This window comes from Juglans microcarpa x Juglans regia, chromosome 7S (genome assembly GCF_004785595.1).
Source record: "Juglans microcarpa x Juglans regia isolate MS1-56 chromosome 7S, Jm3101_v1.0, whole genome shotgun sequence".
Classification (NCBI taxonomy): domain Eukaryota; kingdom Viridiplantae; phylum Streptophyta; class Magnoliopsida; order Fagales; family Juglandaceae; genus Juglans; species Juglans microcarpa x Juglans regia.
This window is the reverse complement of record NC_054607.1, coordinates 20,348,066-20,371,173: the sequence shown is the minus strand read 5'-3', so window position 1 is coordinate 20,371,173 and position 23,108 is coordinate 20,348,066. Positions and strand designations below refer to the sequence as shown.

The 23,108-nt window shown below is 36.2% G+C and overlaps 2 protein-coding genes across 3 annotated transcripts; both read right to left on the bottom strand.

Annotated features, from left to right (window-relative positions):
• Positions 1 to 1,416: 1,416 nt before the first annotated feature.
• Positions 1,417 to 2,441, bottom strand: LOC121240927 (extensin-2-like). The gene is made up of 2 exons (XM_041138443.1): positions 2,322 to 2,441; positions 1,417 to 2,229 (listed from the first exon to the last, which is right to left on the bottom strand). Exons 1-2 carry the CDS (start codon positions 2,439 to 2,441, stop codon positions 1,417 to 1,419), a joined length of 933 nt encoding a protein of 310 aa, XP_040994377.1.
• A 1,836-nt stretch (positions 2,442 to 4,277) lies between these two features.
• Positions 4,278 to 22,715, bottom strand: LOC121240950 (xanthine dehydrogenase 1-like). Of its 2 annotated transcripts, XM_041138466.1 has the most exons (14): positions 22,192 to 22,715; positions 20,470 to 20,569; positions 20,250 to 20,358; positions 15,921 to 17,426; positions 15,322 to 15,564; positions 14,580 to 14,894; positions 13,016 to 13,255; positions 11,529 to 11,813; positions 11,192 to 11,413; positions 8,756 to 8,917; positions 7,991 to 8,125; positions 7,472 to 7,708; positions 6,690 to 6,863; positions 4,278 to 4,823 (listed from the first exon to the last, which is right to left on the bottom strand). In XM_041138466.1, the coding sequence occupies exons 1-14, from the start codon at positions 22,319 to 22,321 to the stop codon at positions 4,581 to 4,583; spliced, it is 4,101 nt and encodes a 1,366-aa protein (XP_040994400.1). In that variant the 5' UTR covers positions 22,322 to 22,715; the 3' UTR covers positions 4,278 to 4,580. The 2 variants fall into 2 exon arrangements, with proteins under 2 accessions (XP_040994400.1, XP_040994402.1); XM_041138468.1 differs by lacking the exons at positions 20,250 to 20,358; positions 20,470 to 20,569 and having other exon boundaries at positions 22,192 to 22,333.
• Between the last annotated feature and the right edge of the window lie 393 nt (positions 22,716 to 23,108).

Here is a 23,108-nt window from a genome sequence, read left to right as displayed (position 1 = left end):
AGTAAATATAACATATTACATCAAACAATATCATTAATTTGTAAATTTGTTTATATAAGATCTCTACGTAATATTATATATTTGTATATATATCGGTTCTCTTATAATACATCTTAGTATTCGCCCTTAACAAGCGAGCTTAATAAATAGAATATTAATTAAATTGGGTGAAGTGTAAAATGAAGATTTTAGTTTGAGACCTCTATTTTAATATACCATATTGTGAAATTCTTAATTATATTTAAACTGATGAAAATATGTAGATCGTTATGTTTATAATATATCTTAACTTATGTGGAGGAAAAGGGGAAAGGGGAAAGGGGAAAAAATCCTAGGAATATTAATTAATCATGTCCTTTGCAATTGCCTTTTGATCAACATAAATTCAAGATGGGGGCCTTCATAATTACAAGCACAATTGGATTTCCAGTGTATGACATGCAAATGCTCACTGATCATCTGATACAATATTCTTAATTAATTAATTCTAGGGTTTTTCATGGAAAATAAATTATCTATATATAATTAACTAGTAATATTATACTTAACCTGATAAATATGAATCTATGATCAATAAATAAACGATGGTTTAGTTGATCCCCTTTTTGCTTAATAATTTTTTTTGTTGATTCGCGTAGTATTCCATGTTGTAATTGATGATCTGCTCTATCTCAGATTGCTGCATGTACAAGTCATAAAATATTAATTAATGGTGCAAAGATGATCATCGATGAGTACTACTACTCATGATCTGACCAAATGCGTATAATGTGTATGTCTTTTGAATTGTTTTTTGGTTTGCTAGTCTAGATCTTGAAACAATTACTGTTTTTTTTATTTTGTTCATGATTGTCACGTAGAAATATATAGCAAGTAAACTTATCAATTTTATGAGAGAGAGAGAGAGAGAGCTATATATACATGATGAAGTCAATGCCATCACCTCAAAGGAATATTAATTGGACGAACAAGCATGATCGATCCCATTAAAGAAAACAAATTAATAAGCATACTTTATTTGATCCATTAACTAAATAAGACACAATACATATAATTAATATATCAAGTGGCTGCAGAAAAATAAAAATAAAAAAAAGGGCTTATTTTTTAAAAGTATGCAAAGCGCGCGTCCACAGCTTCATGTCTAGAACGTCGGACTGCCTGATTGACCTTAGTGGACGATGCTAATAAACCAACCCTCACGAGAGTATCTGATTACTTCATGGGCAGCAATTATTCCTAGCGTTTATCACCCAATAAGCTGCAAAAAAAGATTAGTAGAAATCATGAGAAGGTTACGATCGATGGGGAAAGTACAAGAAATAAAAGTAAACAAAGAAAGGAAATGTTAAGCAGATTCGAGAATGCGCATTTAAAAATACTTACGTGATTATTAGTACTACATAATGATTAGTTTTAGTATTTCGGAGGTGGTGGTGATTTATAGTAGTATGGGGATGGCGGTGGTGGGGATGGTGGTGGTGGAGATTTATAAACATAAGGGGGAAGGGGTGAAGGGGATGGAGGAGGAGGTGACTTGTAGACATAGGGTGGAGGTGGTGACGGAGATGGGGGTGGTGGTGATTTGTAAATATATGGAGGAGGAGGTGATGGAGATGGAGGAGGGGGTGACTTGTAGACATATGGAGGAGGCGGTGATGGAGATGGAGGAGGTGGTGACTTGTAGACATATGGAGGAGGAGGTAAGGGAGAGGGTGGAGGAGGTGACTTATAAATATAAGGAGGCAGAGGAGATGGTGAGGGTGGTGGTGGAGACTTATATATGTAGGGAGGAGGAGGTGATGGAGATGGAGGAGGTGGTGATTTGTAGACATATGGAGGAGGTGGTGAAGGAGAAGGTGGTGGAGGTGACTTGTAAATATAAGGAGGTGGAGGGGATGGTGAGGGTGGTGGTGGAGATTTATAGATGTAGGGAGGAGGAGGTGATGGTGATGGGGAAGGTGGTGACTTGTAGACGTATGGAGGAGGAGGTGATGGAGATGGTGGTGGTGGTGATTTGTAAATGTAAGGAGGTGGAGGAGACGGTGAGGGAGGTGGTGGAGATTTATAGATGTAGGGTGGAGGAGGTAATGGAGATGGGGGAGGTGGGGATTTGTAGACATAGGGAGGGGGTGGTGATGGAGATGGAGAAGGTGGGGATTTGTAGACATAGGGAGGGGGTGGTGATGGAGATGGAGAAGGTGGGGATTTGTAGATGTAAGGAGGAGGCTGTGGTGACGGAGATGGTGGTAGTGGGACTTATAACGGTAATGCGGTGGTGGAGGAGACTTCTTGTGGTATGGAGGTGGTGATTTGTATACGTAATGTGGTGGAGGTGGAGATGCATAAACATAAGGCTTGTGATCATCAGCTGCTACATTGATGGCTAGTAAGAAGACTACTGCCAATGCACAGATTAGATTTAGCCACAGATTGGCCATTTTTGTGCAAAACTAAACTCCCACAATTCTGTGACTTTGATGCAGAGAAGATTTGGTATACTCTCTGTTGAAAGAGTACTGAGGAGAGGCTCTCCATTTATATAGCCATGCATCCAGACTAATGAGTAGACACTATCTGAAGTTTTCAACCTTTACCTAACCAATAATTAATAAAAGTTTGGAATTTTCCAATCTTTTGCTTTCTTTAATTGAAATATGAGGATAATGGGATCCCATTAGCCTCCATGGGAAGGGAACTGTGTACTGCTCGTTGCCTTGAAATTATAAGCACTAATATTAATAAAGGCTTGACGCCAAGAACAATTCATCAACAACTCTTAGGCTTCGTTCGTTTGAAACTATAAATTATCTCAACTCATCTCAATTCATCATTACAACTTTTTCAAATTCCAATACAAAATATAATAAACAATTCAACTTTCTCAAATCCCAAAATAATAATAATATTAAAAAATAATATTCTAACAATATTTTATCATCTCAACTCAACTCAACTCAACTCACTTCAACATCCAAACACAACCTAAATTTGAGAATGGGGACATGTTTGATTTGTGTGTCTGTGGAAACTTTCCACTGTTATTTGATACTAAGTCTTTGGCTTTTGTTGAAATTAATGAAAAAACGCGTTGTGGATTGTTAGTTTCTAGACTCCATGGTGACATCAATGATCGAGTCTATGGTTGATGGAACATTTTCCATTTTGTAAGGCAGCAAAGGTCCTGCATGGATCATTTTTCCAGATTGGATATTCATTTTGCTTTAAATGAAAAAATAAAATCTACCAAGCACTATCAATTGCTTGGTCCATGTTATTGCAATAAGTGAAAAGATATTTGTAATTGTGAATTGTACAAATGCTGCGTAATCGTTTTGAAAAAATAAAAAATTTCCATAGACTATTCTTCGTTTCCAGATTGTATCATTTCTAATTTTCTAGTCATCGTACCGATATCGTACAAAGTGGTTGTTCATTTAAGTGACTAACATACGAAATCATTTCAAATACGTTAAATCGGCAAATATGATTGAAATTATAAGATTAAAATGAAGAATATAACATTAGTTCTCTATTTAATAATCATTATTTGTCACCTTCTTGACAACCTGAAATTTTCTTTGAAAAAATCGCCATTGCAAGTGTGCAGTTTTACCACGTTTAAGCTTTTGATAATAATTTCTTTTTATTGACATCGGGTGTCCGAAAACAGCATCAAGCTTTTTGGTAATGATGAAAAGTCACAATAGAGATTAAAAGCCTCTGAAAGTTTCAAGACTACCAGTTTTATGACTTGAGAGCCGCTCATCCACATAAAAATCAGACTTCCAACAAAAGTTAAAAGTTTGACAATTTGATTTTTTATTAATGGGGAAAATAAGCATCAAGACTTATAATTCATCTAATCTCATCTCATCACTACAATCTTTCCAAACTCCTACATAAAATATAATAAATTTTTCAAATTTTAAAATAAAAATTATATTAAAAAATTATATTCTAATAATATTTTATTCAACTTTTAACAAAATATTTTATCTTATCTCATCTGAACGGCGTAACCAAACGAGTCCAAGTTTTAGAAGCTTTGAAACTCATGTCATATGAGCATACATTATTCCAAACCTGACTTGTTTTCTATCTGATATCAAACTGTGCCTCTGCTGTCCCCTTTAATTATATAATCCAAGTTGCAACACATGATTTTGATAACCTTAACCATTTCTTATAGGTCACCAAGAAAACAAAAATCCTTCTAATTGCCAACAAAATAGTTTAACTATGGAAAATTCGAAGTCAGGAGGAGTGACTTGGGCTGTCCCTTTCAATTGCCGACTGAGCAAATTTTAGCACAGGGGCTTTGCATTATGCATAAAACTAATTACATTATCACATCTCAAGCGAAATGGTCAAGTACGTGACATTATTCTGAACAGCTCTCACTTATTGGATATCGTCCCTTTCTTTGAAAAAAAAAAAAAAAAGATGATGTTGCTTCGGATCTTCAGAGATGAGCTACATTGTGATGAATATACTAAACCACAGTAACTGTGTGTGGGGAAATTTTCAGGATATATCGACAAGGAAACTACAATTGCATATGAAACAGGAGTGGCGCATCAAACGCTGAGCTTGGGGCGGAAGTCGGAGCTAATAAATGGTGTGATGAACTCATCCAAACAAGCCATCCGGATGCGTTCAGGTGTTGCCGGATTATCCAGAGGAAACCAGTCGTTAGAACCCACTTCTGCTCTTGCAGCTGCAATGGCATCTTTGATGGCAAAGAAGACAGACGAAGCCAGGAAAAATGGAGGCTCCCCAACAGCTTTAGATGAATGGATGGCCTTCACATTCGGATGACCCTGTCAATTAGCACAGAAACACTGAGTCAGAGAAGCAAAAATGTACATTCAAACATACACTAACTCATGAAATGCATGTGTAAAAATGAAGTTAATGTGGAAACAAGAAGAGTAAATTAAACAATTCTTACAACCAAAGTTAAAATGAAACCCTGATATCATCTTTAATAAGACAATGAAAATTCCTTTCCTATGCCAATATTGTCACAACCCAGGCATAACAGTAATCACATCTACACCATCATAATCGTTTCCACTTAAATCCTTGAAGTTCTTGTCAAGGCCTGCATTGCGTGGTGTCTCCACACCACATGGCATTACAAGGTTAAGTTAGACAACATTTGTCACGTCCAAGGGAAACACTAGCTGCATTTATGTTAAATATTACAAAGACTAGTTAAAGTGACAATTGAGATTCCTTGGAATGATTTATAAAGCTTTGACTAAAATCAATGTAATATTTTGTATATATAGCTAAGTTACACTAGACTGACACCAAGTAATTTGCCAAAATTCGGTGTTCCATCTTATTGCAACCTAATGTTTTTTTTTTTTCCATACAGTCTTTTCCTTGTGCTTTCTATGGCCACAAAATCATAGTTTTACCACCATCCCTGAGTGTATACATGCTAATATTGAAAAGAGTGTCCTACACTATTTCTCAGTAGGCTTTGAACTGTTCTATCCAGCGCCTCTTTTTGCGTTGTTCTGATTCCTGCTATAGAGTTGAGTTGGAGGAATTCTGCAGCAGATATGTGGGAGGTTCTGGTGCATCGTTTTCAGGGAACGTTAAGAGTGTTCAGTTTTTAATGGTAATGCTGTATTGTGTTGCTGTATGGTGATTTCATTTCAGTGTGGTGTATGGAGATGTATAAATGCCGATGAGAAATGTTCCTTCTTGATCTCCTATTTGGGACTCTACAAATATATTAGAGTGATTGCTGCCGTACAAGAATGCTGCCAGGGAGCTATAATGCTGAACTTTGTCAAACTCAGTTAAGAATTTTGGGATGCTATGTTCAAATGGTTTAAGGTTTGGATGGTTATGCAAAGGGGCTGGTGTGTGTGTTGTGGGCTCTGCCAGCTTAGTGCAGTCACTCTTTTTTTTTTTTTTTTTTTTTTTTTTTTTTTTGAAGATAGAATGACATTCATATAATCAGGTACAATGTTGGCATTCAGCCAGTACGAGCAGAAATACATGTAGGAGTAGAATCAATATCAATCAATTCTCTTGTAAGAGAAACAGCCTCTCTAGTAACAATATGTGCAGTGCCAGCTTAGTGCAGTCACTTTGAATGCAATAAACATATCTGAAAAATAAATAAATTAGACAAGCTGCATACTTTACCATACCTACAATGTCTTTATCTTATATAAAAAATATATATATGATATACTAAATTTATATTTTTTAGTCACCCGCATGATGAACACGTGATTACAGAGGTCAATTTTCAGCATATTTGGAACGATTTTATCATACCAATCATATATATAAAACACAGACTACATATTATTCTTCAAATAATAATCTGTACCTCCCACCATAGTGTCGATAATTCATGTATCCCTTCACCGAAGTGAGGGTTAATTGGTAAAAATTATGAGTTCTCTTTCGTAAAGAAAAACCACAAAAAAATCATTTAAATAAGGGTGGGCACTCCTTACATCTATTTTTAATTGACAAAAAGATTGATAATTATGTTTTCCACTTTTTATGATAATAGAGATGATTCCCTCAAACAATAACTATTATACTGTAAAGGTAGACTTTCATTATTTGGGAAATTCAAATGCAACCCTACCCCCTTCCCAGTTCCGCATTTTCTTGCCAAAGGAAATTGAAAAGCAATTCGTTACGTGTACCTTAAGAAGTGAAACATTGAAATGGAAGGGGACGTCGTTCATAGAAGGAATTTTGTAACTTCCAGGTCCACAAGTGTAAAGCCAGCCAGGTGGGATCCATTTATGAGCTGCATCTCCCCACTTTAGTTCTTCAAGGGCTACCCAACCTAAACCTTGTATAAAGGCTCCTTCAATCTGTAAGAAAATTGAACACACCATATTGGTTTCGGGTGTAAAAGGCTACAACCAAGGACAGGTTCAAAATGCAATTAATATGATCATTAACGTTGATGACACCTAACAGAACACATTCTACAACCTTGTATAAAGGCTCCTTCACTCTGTTAGAAGACGAAACACACCATACTGGTTTCAGGTGCAGAAAGCTACAACCAATGAGAGGTTTCAAATGCAATTAGTATGATTATGAATGTTGATGACACATAACAGAACACATACTCTACAACTAATCTCACCAACTCTGAAACAGATAACATAGGAGTTCAAACATGGTTTTTCCGAGTTCACCAAATATATGAAGCAGGATTAGCATTCACATGAAAGTCCAGAACAGCAGGGTTTCAGTACTTAGTTCATGATTTTCTGATTTTAAATTCAGATGAAGGGCCAAAGTAAAAAGGACAAAGGTCAAAGGAATCCAAAGTAGAAAAAAGAATAGCTATAATTAGCAGATATGAATAAAGTTGTTACAATAACTTGACACCTTCAAATAAAATGGACAAAATGATAAGAGGAGTTTAATCTTTCAGAAAGAAGAAAAAGAAGGTTTAAAAGAAAAGTACCTGTCCAACATCAATTGCTGGATTGATAGAATATCCAAGATCCATGAAAATGTTTGCTGCCCTTGTGTGAAAATCTCCAGTCAATGTGTCAATTTCAACCTCAGCAAAGGCAGCACCATATGTGAAGTACCTGAATGGGTTTCCTTGACCAGTCCTCCAGTCAAAGTCAATATCAGGTGTAATGTAGAATCCATGTGCTGAAAGGTCTATTCGCTCCATATAGCATGCATTTGCCAGCTGTGAATGTTTGAAAACACAACCATTTACTTATCATTGGAAAATTTCCCATGAAAACAATGGATTCCAATGAAAAACCCTACCTGGATTTAACACAAGCTACTGATAAAAGTAAGCAGTACAAACACTAAAGCTTATCCTCTGTACATAGGAGGTTTTTTCACCTAATAGCCCGCAGAAGAAAGAACTTATCCAAAATAAGAGACCATACTCTTGTTTATCAGATCATCCAAGGAACATGATGAAGGAATTTTTATCCAAAACTAAAGCAAATGGAGGTACCTCAGCAAATGAGCTGAAATTGTTTTGTGAAGCGATGGGCTCCATACGTGCCTTTATTTGCTCACATGCATCCAAAACTGCAGCTCCATATATATCAGAACTTGCAGAAGCTGCTGTTGGTGATGAGTTCGGAACCTGATTTGGCAGAGCAATGAAAACAACATAATATAAGTTTGTATGCAGATAGTATCTATGCACTTATGCCGACATGCAGACAGTTTCAAAAGCAATCCATGATCTCTTTCCAAGTTGCACATAGAACTTATGAAGGATTAATTCTTTCCTCTTTAATTTAAAAGTATTATTACATGGTTCTAAGGGTGATTGGTGAGAGGAAAGATACCTAGTCACACAATTGCCAATGCAGAGAGCTTTAGAATCTATTAGAAAGGGCCAGCAACTTTTTAATTATTATAAAAAACAAGCAAGTGGAAGGTGCAAATTCTCTCTCAATATGGACTGCAAGTAAATATAACAATACTTCTTGATGATGCTGCTCACTATGTCAGACAAGTGTATGTTAGTGCCGTATGTTTGGCTTCCTTGTTATACCACACTAGCAAAGGTATATAAGGACAAATCTTTAACACCCCTAACATTGTATTCAGCTTTTCTAATGCTGAGATAACAGGACATACCCATGCAAAGTCTCACACATGAGTCTGTGACACAAACACAGCTTTTCCACCAAATATGGTCTAGAGTAAATTCCTATTCCTTTCCAAGAAAGAATATATGAAACCTTTAACAAAAGTGTAATATTACCTTGTCAGTACTTGTCTCTGATATAAAGACAGAACTGAGAGAGATATTAAAGGCAGAAGCAGCAACCTGAGCAACTTTTGTGTGTAAACCTTGGCCCATCTCAACACCTCCATGCGTAACTAAAACAGTTCCATCAGTATAAACATGTACAAGAGCACCAGCCTACAGTCATTAGGAAGCTTCACATAATCAAGATTCTGATAACATGATTAATAAATATTGAATGCAAAATTCATATCCCAAAAGCTTAAACATAATAGCAAATTATACCAGCAATGAAATGGTTAAGAAACCTATAAATTTTCAAAAGAGATCACTATGTGTGTTCTAGGAAAAAAGTTAAAATTAAAGAAGATGATAAAAAGGGACCAAATGCCTCAGTTGAAACAAGCTAAAAGGTGAATTTAATGCATAATGGATCAGTTGAAATACCCTCAAAAATAAGGGACTTGAATTTTGAGAGAAATATTCAGGCAAGCAAAGATCTGGAAAGAAAACTCATTAAATTTAGATACAGGGCACAACTAGGGATTCAAATCAGAGAGAGAGAGAGAGAGAGAGAGAGATGGTCATACAGATCAAAGCAAAGTAGCACTACCCCTTTCTGAAGTTGTTCGTTCATAATACAGCAAATAGAAAGCTCAATCCTAAACCTTCTAACTTATAGCCTAAAATATCCAAATGAATTACCAAAGGCCTTTGCAGCCAAGTGATAGCTCTTCTCTCCCAGATTTACCTATATAGCTTCCTAAATCAAAGTTGAAAATAATTTTTTTTTATATAAGTAAGAAAATTTATTGATCCTCATAATTCGGCATAGCCCAAGTACATAGGTAGTGTACAAGAGGGAAACACCTAATTACAATCTATGAGCTAGAAAAAGCAGCATAAAAATCATTAAAGTTAACCACCTCCAATACAATAGCCTTCGCCCAAAGTAACAAAGAATGGAAAAATAAATCTCTAATCCGCCCCAACGAACGTTCTCTATTTTCAAAACAATGTCCGTTCCTCTCATCCCATATGCACCACATAAGAAATAATGGCACCATCTTCGAAACAGCCGCTATTTGACAATTGCCCCGAATTCCACTCCAACAATCCAAAAGATCCTCCACCTTCCTGGGCATCACCCATGCAATATCCAGCCTAACAAAGATCTCATCTCACAAAGCTTTCACCACATCACAATGGAGAAGAAGATGATCCACCGATTCCCCGTTCCTTTTACACATAAAGCACCAATCCATGATAAAAATACCACGCTTCCTCTACTAATCAATAGTCAAGATTTTCCCATGAGAGGTCAACAACTGAAAAAAGAAACCTTTAGAGTCACTTTACTTTTCCTAAGGCACTTCCAAGGGAAAACGGTAGATGAATGGGTCGACATATTTTGTACAGGGATCTGATTGAGAATTTCTTATTTCCAGGATGAATCCACAGCAATTTATCCTCCCCACCACACTCCAAGTTCAATGCATACAAGGTGGCAAGGTGCAGTAAAAATAAGAAATGTCCCCCCACTTTGAACAGTTCTAATGAACCTCATATTCCACTGCACCAGGCCATTCGAATTGTTGAAAATAAATAAAAAAGGAAAAAGTACACAAACAAAGAAAACATAAACTCAGAGCAGAACTAATACAGGTTCTATATAAATGTTTTCTAAAGATGACAAAATATTAAGATCAGGTGGATGAAAATAGAGTTATCAAGAGATTGTTTCTATTTGAAGGCAAAACTAATGATTGTGTAAATTACATTACAAGTACTTATCCAAATTAGGAGAATACCCAATAACACAAATTCTGCGAGAGAAAATAATACTAGAAATTTCTGGCAAAAAAAATATATCTACTAGCATCCAACCACTCATCAAATTTTGTCATGAAAAACCAGAACATAGTGAGATCACTTTAAGAACCAACATAGACATACTACCCTGCAGAACTTTTAGTCTACATCAATCATATTTACGATTTTGTCCAATAGTGTTCATTTAAAGAAAAACAAAAGAACCTTATAGATACAAGAATAAAAGAAAAGTATCTATAATTAAGGAAATTAGGTTATAGTTTAAGGAATTTAAAATAATAGGAAAAAATAAAGAGCAAAATAATTAGTAGTTTTACAGATGTATTGATAAAATTATTGTAAATAAAATAAGAAAAAGAAATAAATGGAGGAGGAGAGAAAGCACATGGTACTTTATAGTTATTTATTTAATGAGGAAATGGTAAGGTATTTTTGTCCCTGACAGCCTCTCCTCCAGTTCCCATCAGCAATATCATAATTTACCAAGTAACCATACTTCTTCAGAGCAAACTGATCCTCAAAGATGACACTTAAGTTCATATGGTGCTCCTTTATATGGTCAAAAAAATATAAACATGGTTGCAGAAATAAGTAAATTTATACTGTCTTACATGTTACCTGGTTCATTAACTTTGCTGTAAATGAGATGCCAAATTTGGTCGGAACTATGGCAATACCACGCTTCCTCCATCGGTTATTAGCATTAAATTTGTTAACTTCTTCACGAGCATTTAAATAGTCACAAGATAACTTAAGCTCACTCCAGAGCTGGGACAAGGTGCAGTGTTGAAGTTGTTGGCCATAATGCATTATTGAACCTTCCCCTTGAAAATTAATTTCCTAATAAAAATCCAGATGATAGACTTATGAGGAAAAACAACGACAACAACCAGAATAGTTACTATAAACTGCGGCCATATAAAAGAAAAACAACCAAGAAGGATTTATAACTTACTCTTATTTCTTCTGGGCTTTTCTTCAGTTCTACTGCAATTCTTTGAATCCAATTTTCAGTAATAAGCATACCTTGAGGACCGCCAAACCCTCGAAAGGCAGTGTTACTGGGAATATTAGTGAAACAAACCCTTCCAACAATCCTCATGTTTGGTATCTCGTAGACATTGTCCGAGTGAAACATAGCACGTTCGAGAACAGCAAGAGAAAGATCCAGCGAGTTTCCAGCATTATTGTATATTTCAAGATCCAGTGCAAGTACTTTCCCCTCATTTGTGAACCCAACCTAAGTCATACCATTTCATCATTATCTTGTTCCATCACATTGAAGTTTTAATGAAAAGGGGATAAGTGCATCAGGGGTACCACATCACCTTAGCACGTAAATATTGGAAATGATGTAATAAAAACTGAATTAATTTGCTTAATGGTGTAGATCCTTTTGAGTTTAGTTGGGATAAAAAAAATAGTTAAGTTGAATACAGCATTTCAATTAAAAAGCTTAAAATGGAAGATAGAAAATACAAAAACAAAAAAGCCATGTAGCAGAAAGGAAAAAAACTGGGAAGAAAATGGAGTGGAGCACCAGCATGTATGAATTGAAAAACGTGTAGCCATTCATCACATCCCACTTCTTTTACATTTTCTTCCTCCAAACACACAGAAAAAGGGGGAAAAAAACCAATCTTACAACCACCAATGCCCTATTTTGAAGTCGGAAAAAACACCCATCTTTGGGCGACTTACTACTTAAATGCTTTAACTATCCGCTCCCACTTGGTAACCCAGCATCACCCATTTGCTCAAGAATTGGTACACTAGGACTCCTGACTAATACAAAAGAGTGCAGTTCATCCAAAGTTCTTACATCTATCTTCTGAGATATTTACATTTTTCAAAACTATGTAGAATAGAAATGCTATACCTACTTCATATGCTCACTATATAACGGAATATAGTAAAAATGGATTTTTGACTTCATTACACCAAAACAAATGTCATTATTGCTATTGAATCAACTGATATTCATACAAGCAAAATCTTCTAATCAATATTGGGCAAGAGAAAGAAACTTTAAAATGAAGCAAGACCTAATGGGATTAAAAATTCGAAATGGAGGGATAGAGAAGATCAGGTCACATTTTAATCAAAAGCATGTCATAGGACAGATGCGAACATCAATATGTGGCACAAGCCTTTTTTCACTTTGAACAGAAGCAGGAGTAAAACCTGGTTAAAAGATTTGGGTTAGATCATAAAACAGGGTGCTTCATGAAAACTCTTCTCTACCAATCTATCCTTATTTCTTTCCTGTCAACAAAAATTGAAATGGCTCACAAACTAAAATAAAATAAAAAATTTGAACCCATATCCCGCTCAAAAGCCACTGTAAACATTGTCATGTAGTATTATACCACTAGAAAAAAACTTTTGAACTATGTGTACTGACCCTATGGCATATTCCAATTAGAGTAATGAATAGAATACCTTGTACTTTCCAAGAAAGCTATGCCTCTGCCCAGTTATCATCATATCTATATCCCTGTCCAAAGTCAGTTTTACAGGACAATTCAACAGATATGACGGAACAGACGTCGCCGCAGCAATGAAAGCTGATCTTGTCTCCTTTCCACCAAATCCACCGCCAATTCGCTTAGTTTTGCAAACCACTTTTGAAAGTGGAAGACCAAGAACACGAGAAACATAGGCCTGATGTTTCTGAGGGGCCTGCACAAAATATTGTGTGGTGACATCTTTTAGATATGAGTTTAATTCTTTTTAATAAGTAATGAAAGATTTTATAAATTAAAATAGTATACAGATATGAGTTGACATTGACAATTAGTAAGTTCTAGACAATGAAATTTGCAATATATCGTATAATAAGAAACGCATGCAGACCAATGATCAGTACATAACATACCATAAATTTATTGTGGTACCCCAGATTGGGTTGGAGTGATGTAAAAGCCATTACATGGGCATTTTTTTAGTCCCACCCTGGGTGTATAATAATTCAGAACTGTGCTAGAGGAAAGATTCTAGGGGAGCCCCAATGTTACTAATCCTTTTATTATATCAAGCAAATATAGTTTGGCATTCCTTGCATCCTAACAAATGGTGCAGCAACACATGAACAGTGCATTGCAGCATAAAGCCCCAATAAAACATTGTGATTTGAGTAGGAAGGGATTGTGCTACAAGCAAGAAGTAAATTGGAGTATAATGCAAGGAATTGTATGTACATATACTAAGTCCTGCATTGGGTGTGTACTAGGTGGGACTAGACGGCTATATAAATGATTTTAGGGGAGCCCCAATAGTGACTAATACTCGGTGATATCACATAGTGTGGCTACCATGTTCACTGGTCATGAAAAATCTATGGTGTAAGTATCCTGCTTTAGTAAATTGGGACTTTTGAAAAGCTTCACAAAAGGTAGTAAGCAATAATTGTCAAAGGAAAATAAAATAATTTAGAAAAATTCGGTCACTTTTGTGGCTTGCACATCCTAACAAACAGATGAAGGAGAATTGGTAACACACACATTCAATCTTCAGCCCCTACGTTTGGTTAACGAATACAGTAGTAGACATATGAATGATACAACAGAAACTGGAATTAACCACCGAAGATGCATTTGACTTAAACTGATAACTAGGAGCAGTATGGAGTTGGAAGATATCATATGGATGAATATGAGAAAGGACCATTGAGTCCCATAACTTCTACTCCATCGAAGTGCGCCAATAATGACTCTGTAAGCATATTTCAAGGAAAATATTACCATGCCCAATTAGAGCATTATGAATTCAGTAAAGCCAGATTTAATTTTTTTTATTCATTCTGTACACCTAATGCTGTATGTATTCCCACACATAACCTGCATATTTAAAAGGCTGAATGAATCCATAATTCATAGTAAAGCAGCTAAATACTGCCAACCGGGGTGGAATTCATACGATATTTCAATTTACATTAAAACTACAGCTAAATCTAAATTGATGCATGGTCGACATTATATGAAATAGGGGTGACAAGCTTGCTTACTTGAGTGGATGAGATCATATGAACTTCGTTGCCACCATCCACAGTCCATATCATACTGCCCTGTGGCTCCAAGTAAAAATGTTCCTGACCTCCCACTTGAACATCCCCCTCTATGATCTTGTCACACTGACCAGATTGAAAACAAAGGTCCACATTCCCTTTTCTCAAACATTTCTCCGTGTTAGGATGGAAACTTTCAGCATTAATGGCATCCTGTATTGTTAAGATAGACGGGAGCTCTTCATACTCAATATGAACTTTTCTTGCTGCTATTTTTGCATTTTCATGTGTATCAGCAACCACCACTCCTATAGCCTGTATAAAATATATATGCACAGATCCATGGATTAAAAGTATAAAAACAAATATAAAATTAAGAATAGAAAATAGAAAATAGAAAACAAAAAAATAATTTTTTTTACAAGTAACAACAATTAGTGAAAAGAAAAATAATAAATAACAAAAAATGAAGCAAATAATTAAATAAATAACCAAGAGAGAAGAAACAAAAAAACAGGGTGACCCAAGAGGTACCTTTGATGCCTTTATTTTATTATCTTTTTATTATTAACTTTAATTTTTTTGCTTTCCTATTATTTTTAAATTCTCAAAGAGGACATTTTAAGAAATATGAGGTGCAAATTGAGGATTTTGGTAGTTTAGAGTGGGATCGGAGAAAAGGGTGCAGCTTGAGGGTGTAAAATGAAATTTTCCCTGAAACTTTATTCAGTAAGCGTCGTACCTGACCAACACAAGTTACAAATTCCGTAGCAAATAGTTCCTCATCATATATAACTGCTCCAATCTTATTATTACCGGGCACATCTTTAGCCAGAAACATGCCTGCAAACCCCGGTGAAGACTTGGCTCCAGAGTCGTCTACGGAAAGTATACGGGCATGAGGTTTTCTGCTCAATACTAATGATGCATGCAAACCATTAGGAGGCAACCGTGTGTCATCAGTGTATTCTGCCTCTCCTGTAACCTAGCAATAGTCATTATATCGACAACAATGTTGTTATGATACTCTCCATAAACTAAGAACTAAGCACATGATAACTAATTAACAATTCAGCATTTTCAGATGATTTAAGGTAAAGGTGAGTCCAATTTAAGCCAATCAACATATGAGAAGATAATATACTCATACTCCACAAATGGGAGACTTGTACAAACATCCACGCATGACAAGTATGGGGAGATAGCAGAGTAGAAGTCATTCTTCGCAGCTGTAAATTTCTATGATCAAATGCAAACAAAAGAAAATAGTTTGTACCAACATTCAATAGATCAGCAACAATACAACTCTTTGGACAATGCTGTTTTTTCCTATGCTTATACCTGAAGTCTCGATGAAAGATGAACCTCAGGAGAACCCACAGCAGTCCCATGTCTTCTGACTTCGTAGTCCTGACTTCCCATAACAGGCGGGCGGTGGAATGATTGTATGGCAGATAGATGAGATATTGGAACAATCTCAATAGAATTCTTCCTGTCCATTTGATGAGAAACCCAAAGGAAAAATTTGAAGAAGAAACCAAGTGTCAAAGATTTCCGAAATTCCACCATCCCACCAGGAGCATCTTCCTTTAGAAAGACATCCCTTTGTAAGATTTTCAAAGCATCCTGCAATAGCTCCTGGTTCCAATACTTCCCAACAAGGAACTCTTTTGTTTCCACCGCAGAAAGAGAGATTGGAGCAACCCCACCATAAACAATGCTTGCATCAGATATGACCCAGTTTTCACTTTTTTCCTGAAGATAAACGCGCATTCCAGCATTTACGATTGCAATATCATCATCTCGACGGTGAGCCTGCTTAAACTCTTTCACGTACTCAAAGGGCCTAGTCCATGGTAAGAATACTGAGAGTAGTATTTCATCTCTTGCTAGATCCACCTTACGGTAACCCAGGAAGAACTTTTCAGCCAGGACTGTTCTGATGTTTCCTTTGCAATCAATAACTTGAAACTTTGCATTTGACGCCATCCAGAGAGGGTTCAAGTCTGATATTGGACTGGCTGTACATATATTCCCACCAATAGATGCAACATTTTTAATCTGCGTTCCAGCGAACCATTTCAACTGTTCGACGAAAGCCTTACAAGAAGATGTTTCACGAGCATCACGATCTCTTACAACCTTTCTAAAAGCATGCAAGAGTTTAGAGAGCCTTACCGCAGCTCCTATCTCCATGCCATCCTCCTTCACACTCAAGACATTAAGTTCAGGCACATGTGTAATAGAAATCAAAACCTGATATTGCATTCTCTTCAGCCTCATTTCAATCCCCACCTCAGAATTACCCACCAATAACTTTGCATCTGGATATTTTGCTTTTAACTCTAGCACTTGCTGAAGTCTTAAGGGCCGATACCACTTAAGCCCACCAAAACCACACAAATCTAAAAAAGCTGATTTCCTCAACAATAGCTCAGGGGGAAAGATAAGTTCTTTTTCTACATATCTGCTTCCATCTATCTCACTGAAAAAGATAGGTTGGCACCTATCACCAAATGGCACGCATTGTTTGGTGGAGTTTGTACCACTCAGAGCTTTGGATTTACATGAACAAGGCTTACCAGTAGAAGGACAAACAGAATCACCTCCTTGGAGGTTTAGAGAAGACCTTTCTGTATACAGAGTATCATTTGTTTTGGCAAAGACTTGAAATGCATCAGCAATTGGTCTATATCCTGTGCATCGACACAAATTTCCTGCAAGGCATTCTTCAATCTGCTCCTCACTAGGTGGTATCTGACATGACCTAAGAAATGCATACAAGGACATGATAAAACCAGGGGTACAAAATCCACATTGTGAGCCATGTGACTTTGCCAATGCTTCCTGCAGAACATTTTGGACAAACACTTGAGAATCTCAGCAACAAAGAAAATAACTGCAATAATTTAGTTTCAGAGTAAGCATAACTATACCATTTGCAATCTCCAGAGCTAAACAAATTGATTGACTAAACTACTAGCTACTAGTTTACAAGATCTGAATAACAGTACCCAGAGAAGAAGAGTTTTCTAATGCTTAACAAAAATTGGTGTTGCAATTATCAATCCACTATCATATTTTCTTTCACTTTCATCTTCGAGAAAAAACATTTATGATTAAATTATCGTTCCTTTGCAATATAAATTGTACACATATTTTTAGGTATTACACGTGTCTCCATTAATTCCACAAGAATAGTAAAATTTCTTAACAGAGCTGAGTACATACATTCTTTTACTAATCACAACCTTTTTTTTCCAAAATAACTAATACTTTCCGAAACCAAAAAGATCAAGGTCCTCGCTGAACTGTGAAGAACAAGCTCCATAATCCCACATTAACACATATTAAGAATATCTTTAACTAATAATTCTATATAAGCAAAAGATTCATCTTGCCAACAGGTGTTATCTAGCTACTGCAGATAATAAAGACCAAGTTCTAACTCCCATGATTGAAGATAAATGTACATAAGAATAAGATATCTAGGGCCTCAGAGTTGAAGGATTTTTGTCCTATCAGCCTTGTAAGTGGGATTTATAAGATAATTTCAAAGGCGCTTGCAAACCGTATGAGTACGGTGATGGAGAAGATTATTTCTAAGCCCCATAATGCTTTTGTTCGGGGTAAGCAAATACTTGATTCTGTTCTGATTGCTAATGAATATTTAGATAGTCGTTTGAGGGAGGGTGTTCCTCGTATTCTTTGTAAGCTTGATATGGAAAAGGTGTATGATCATGTGAATTGGGATTTCCTTTTCTATATGCTTGGGAGATGTGGTTTCGGGGAGAGGTGGTGCGGGTGGATTAGACATTGTGTCTCTACCGCTCAGTTTTTAGTGTTAGTCAATGGAAATCCTTGTGGTTTTTTCCATAGCTCTCGTGGTTTGAGACAGGGGGAACCATTATCCCCTTTCCTCTTTGTTATTATCATGGAGGCTACTGTAGGGGGGGAGGGGGGGTTTCTCTCCGGTTTTTCAGTGGGAAATGCTAATAATGGATCTATCACACTTTCTCATCTTCTTTTTGCAGATGATACTCTTACTTTTTGTTATGCTGATTGTGGGCAGATTCAAGCCTTAAGGGCTGTGTTATTATGTTTTAAAGCTGTCTCAAGCCTTAAGGTGAATTTGGGTAAGTCGAAGATGGTTCCGGTGGGGGAGGTGCGGAACATTAACTGTTGGCAGATCTTCTGGGCTGTAAAGTTGCTTCTTTACCTATGAAATATCTTGGTCTTCCACTGGGGGAGTCTTTCAAGCTAAGAATATTTGGGATGGGGTGGTTGAGAAGATTGAGAAAAGATTGGCGGGTTGGAAGCGGCTATACTTATCAAAAGGGGATAAAATTAATCTTATTAAAAGTACTCTTTCCAACCTCCCGACTTATTATCTATTCAATGTCGTTAGTTGGAATAGAGTTTGTTCTCCTATTGCAAAGGGAGGTTTGGGGTTTCGCAATTTGAGTAGTTTCAACCAGGCTTTGTTGGGGAAGTGGTTGTGAAGATATCAATTGGAAGAGGAATCGTTGTGGAGGGAGGTTATAGATCAGAAATATGGGAGAGATTGGGGGCTGGTGTTCTAAAGAGGCTAGGGGGGCTTACGGTGTGAGTCTTTGAAAATTTATTAGAAATGAGTGGCAGAGCTTTGTTAAACATGTTAATTTTGCTGTTGGGGAGGGTTCAAGGATCCGTTTTTGGTTTGATGTTTGGGGTAGCGAGCGGCCTTACAGAGTGTTTCTGGCTATTTTTCGTATGGTAGCTCATCGGCACGCATCCGTTTCAGATTTGTTAGTCCGGTCTAATGGAACCATGCAGTGGGATGTTTGTTTTATTAGAGTTGTACAGGATTGGGAACTCGACAAGGTTTCTGATTTTTTCAGCTTCTTATACTCTCTGGGTATTGGAGGCAATGAGAGGGACAGAATGTTATGGAAGCCTAAGGGGTGTAAAAAGTTTTCAGTTCGGTCATATTAAAAGGTGTTGACTGTTCAGCATAGCCCGCCTTTTCCTTGGAAGTGTATTTGGAGGTCTCACGTGCCTTCCAAAGTCACTTTTTTATATGGACAGCATCACTTGGGAACATTTTGACGATCGATAATTTGAGGAAGCGTGGAGGTGTTGTTATGGAGTGGTGGTTCATGTGTAAGAAACATGGGGAATCTGTGGATCATTTACTTATGCACTGCAAGGTGGCTAAGGCTTTGTGGGATGGTGTTTTTAGTAGAGCTGGGCTGGCTTGGGTGATGCCTGAGAAAGTAGTGGATTTACTTGCATGTTGGAATGGGCTTCATAGTTGTCCTCAAGTGGCTGCTGCGTGGAAGATGGTTCCTTTGTGTCTTATGTGGTGTATTTGGTGGGAAAGGAACGAGTGGTGTTTTAATAATAAGCAGTGCACCTTGGAGGAAATCTGGAAATTTTTTGTGTTCTCTTTACTTCAACGGTTTTCTGCTATTGTGCTTAATGGAGGGTCTGCTAATGATTTTTTGTTTTTGTTTTCTGCTTTTAGAATGTAATTGGGTGCTTTCTTTGTGTACGTCCTGTGTACATCGGCTGTCTTTCATACTTATCAAAAAAAGAAAAAAAAAAATAATCATATGCTCAGAAAAAACAATAAGAATAATAATGAAAACAACAAATCCAACCAAGAAAAAATATATTATGAAATATTACTTGAATTGGGTGCAAACCATGTTTGCGGTTCCCCACTCCCTCCACGGTAATTACATGCATCCCTTCCACAGAATAAAGAGGAGTCAAGCATGCATTAATAGCATAGTGCCTGGAAGAGGATTATCAGAGCAAGATTTTCAATCTCTGACATATTACAGCGAATATCATAGGGGGTGGAGAAATGACATGCATAAGGGCAGAGAGAGAGAGAGAGACTCACGTGCATTTGTTAAAATTTTTATCATAATGAGAAACCATAACAGTGCACGCTCCACAACCACCTTCCCCACAACCAAGCTTGGTCCCCGTCAGACAGATATCTTCATTACCAAAATGTTTATAGTTAAATTTGCAACATGGAGCACCACATATTCCAACAGTAAGAGATAGTAGAAAACAAATTTTTGAGAGAAAACAAATAACAGGAGCTCAACCCAATCATATAAAAGAAGAAGAAGAAGACGGAATGAAGGTGAAGAATATTTGGTCAACAACAAAACATTGTATCGTCACTAAATTTATAAGAGCGAGAATCAATCAGGGGATAAGAGAGGAAAAGGTACGAGCAATCAAGGAAAAAGAGAGCAAACAACAAAATCCAAGATCATAATTTTTTGTCTTTTGTTGAAAACAAACAATAAGAGATCAAAATGTCCAGGGAAAGCGTTTGACATGATGAGCTTCATCAAGAAAAAATCTTGTGGTCCTGGAATCTCAACTGTCTACATCCAAGATTTTTACCTCAATCATGTAGCAATTAAAGTCAAAGAACTACAATATGTTGAAAGTATAATCTAACCACAACATAAGTCCATTAGAAAATATGAGCAGAACATCAAGGAAAAGTTGTTGATAATATTTTCACTATCTTCAATTAATAAACTGCTCTTCTATTGTAGAGTAATTGTGAGAAAAGAACAGTGTACAACCTGAGGCTCGGAAAAAAAAAAAAAAAATCTTCATCCTGACGAGCTTTTATTTGAAGTTTGTTTTCTGTTTAACTCCCTTATTTATCCCCAGAGGCAGGCAAATCCAAAGTACAAATCAAAATTCCTTTGCTCAAATTTCCAAGCAAACAAATAGGGAATTACACTAAAAAAAAGTGATAAGATCAATCAATCAACAACAATATTAAGTTAATTTGTGGGGGTTCAAGCTCAGTGGTAGCGCCACATTTAAACTGGGGTGAGGAGGGCACAATGCCCCAAAGTTTCTGGAAAAAAATAAAAATACCACCTAATCATCCAATAATACTTTGCCCAAGGGTATTTATGCATAGTAACCGAACAAATTAGGTCATAAACCTGAAAATGTATGCCAAGTGAAGTGATAATATATACACTTTTCCTAAAAGAATAAATAAAATTTCCTTATATTAATTATCAAGCACAAGCGGTTATGCAATGAACAAGCATATGCACCAATATATATATATATATATATATATATATATATATATATATATATATATGCAAAGCAAGCAATATATCATAGAATACACCATGCGAAAGAAACTTTACATTGGCAACACATATTACGTAGTCAGTAGTGTTGTGGTTAATGAATAGGATTCAAATCATAAAAGGAAAATATCTTAATCCCAAACTAACATTTCTATGGGAACGATTAAGGCGATATTTTCCCTATTTTCAAATGAAGAGGAATGGAATCCAATACATAACGGCGTGGGAACGATTAAGTTTAACTATGGTTCCCCAAAATAATGCGGCTCCGCCACTGGCCAACCTTCGTGTCTCTTTTCTCATATATCTTTTCCAACATTTTTCAAGCCAGCCAAATAAAGAAACTTCAAAATCCCAATTCAAAAAAAAAAAAAAAAAAATTCTTCTTTTCTTCTCTTTTTCCGCTGATTTCCAAGGAAACAAACAAACTAAACAAAACCAAATCACAAAAGAATTGATATTGAGAGACCAAGTTGTACCTCTGAGATACTCGAGCAGAGTCATGTGGGCCAACCCATCAGGCAAAGCTTTACGAACTCCATTAACGTACAGTATCGCCTTCTCTCCCGCCTGTTCCAGCTCATCCTCCTGGTTCTTCAACGACCCCATTTTCTTAGTATCCCAATTCGATCAGACCGAATGGTTAGTATTTCTGTATACGCAGTTCGCAGTGTTTGATAAGGATATAAGAATTTTTTTCAATTTCTCTTTTGTTTTGGGGTGGGTTTTCACTTTTCAAGAAAACAAAATCTAACTGATAGGACGCTATGAATCTTCAACAGGGGTGACCTTCGAGCTTTTCTTTTGGGTAACGGAATCCTGAACTGATTCTGAGTTGATAACAATCAAAAGATTTCTGCTTTTCTACAGAATTTCAACTGTTTTTGCGAGTACTAGAGAAGACATGCATCTTTCAGGCAAAAATGGCAAAAGCTGGGAATTCTGTGTACCATTCTGCGTCTCCGTAGGATTTCATGTCGGTCAAAATGTCAATAATAATCAGAACATCATCGATGTCAGAATTGTGTTTAGAGTTTTTCTACATAATATATAATGAAAAGTTTTAGACATAAACCCACCTTTTACATTCCTATTTAAAAATATATTATTTTATTTTTTTATTCACGTAATGAAAATTATTACGGACATATTTATAAGTAAAATTAAATAAAAAAATAAAATGATATATTTTTAAATAGATATATAAAATTTGAAGCTTATGAATAGCACTACTCTATGATAGCATATAACACGTGATATGAGTGATAAACACAAGAGCGGTGCTCATTGCCGTTGAGTAGCACCGCTATTTTAAAATTTTATTTTTATTTTTTTAATTTTTTAATTTATATTTTTTTTATCATTTTAAAATATTTTTAAAAAAATAAAAAATATA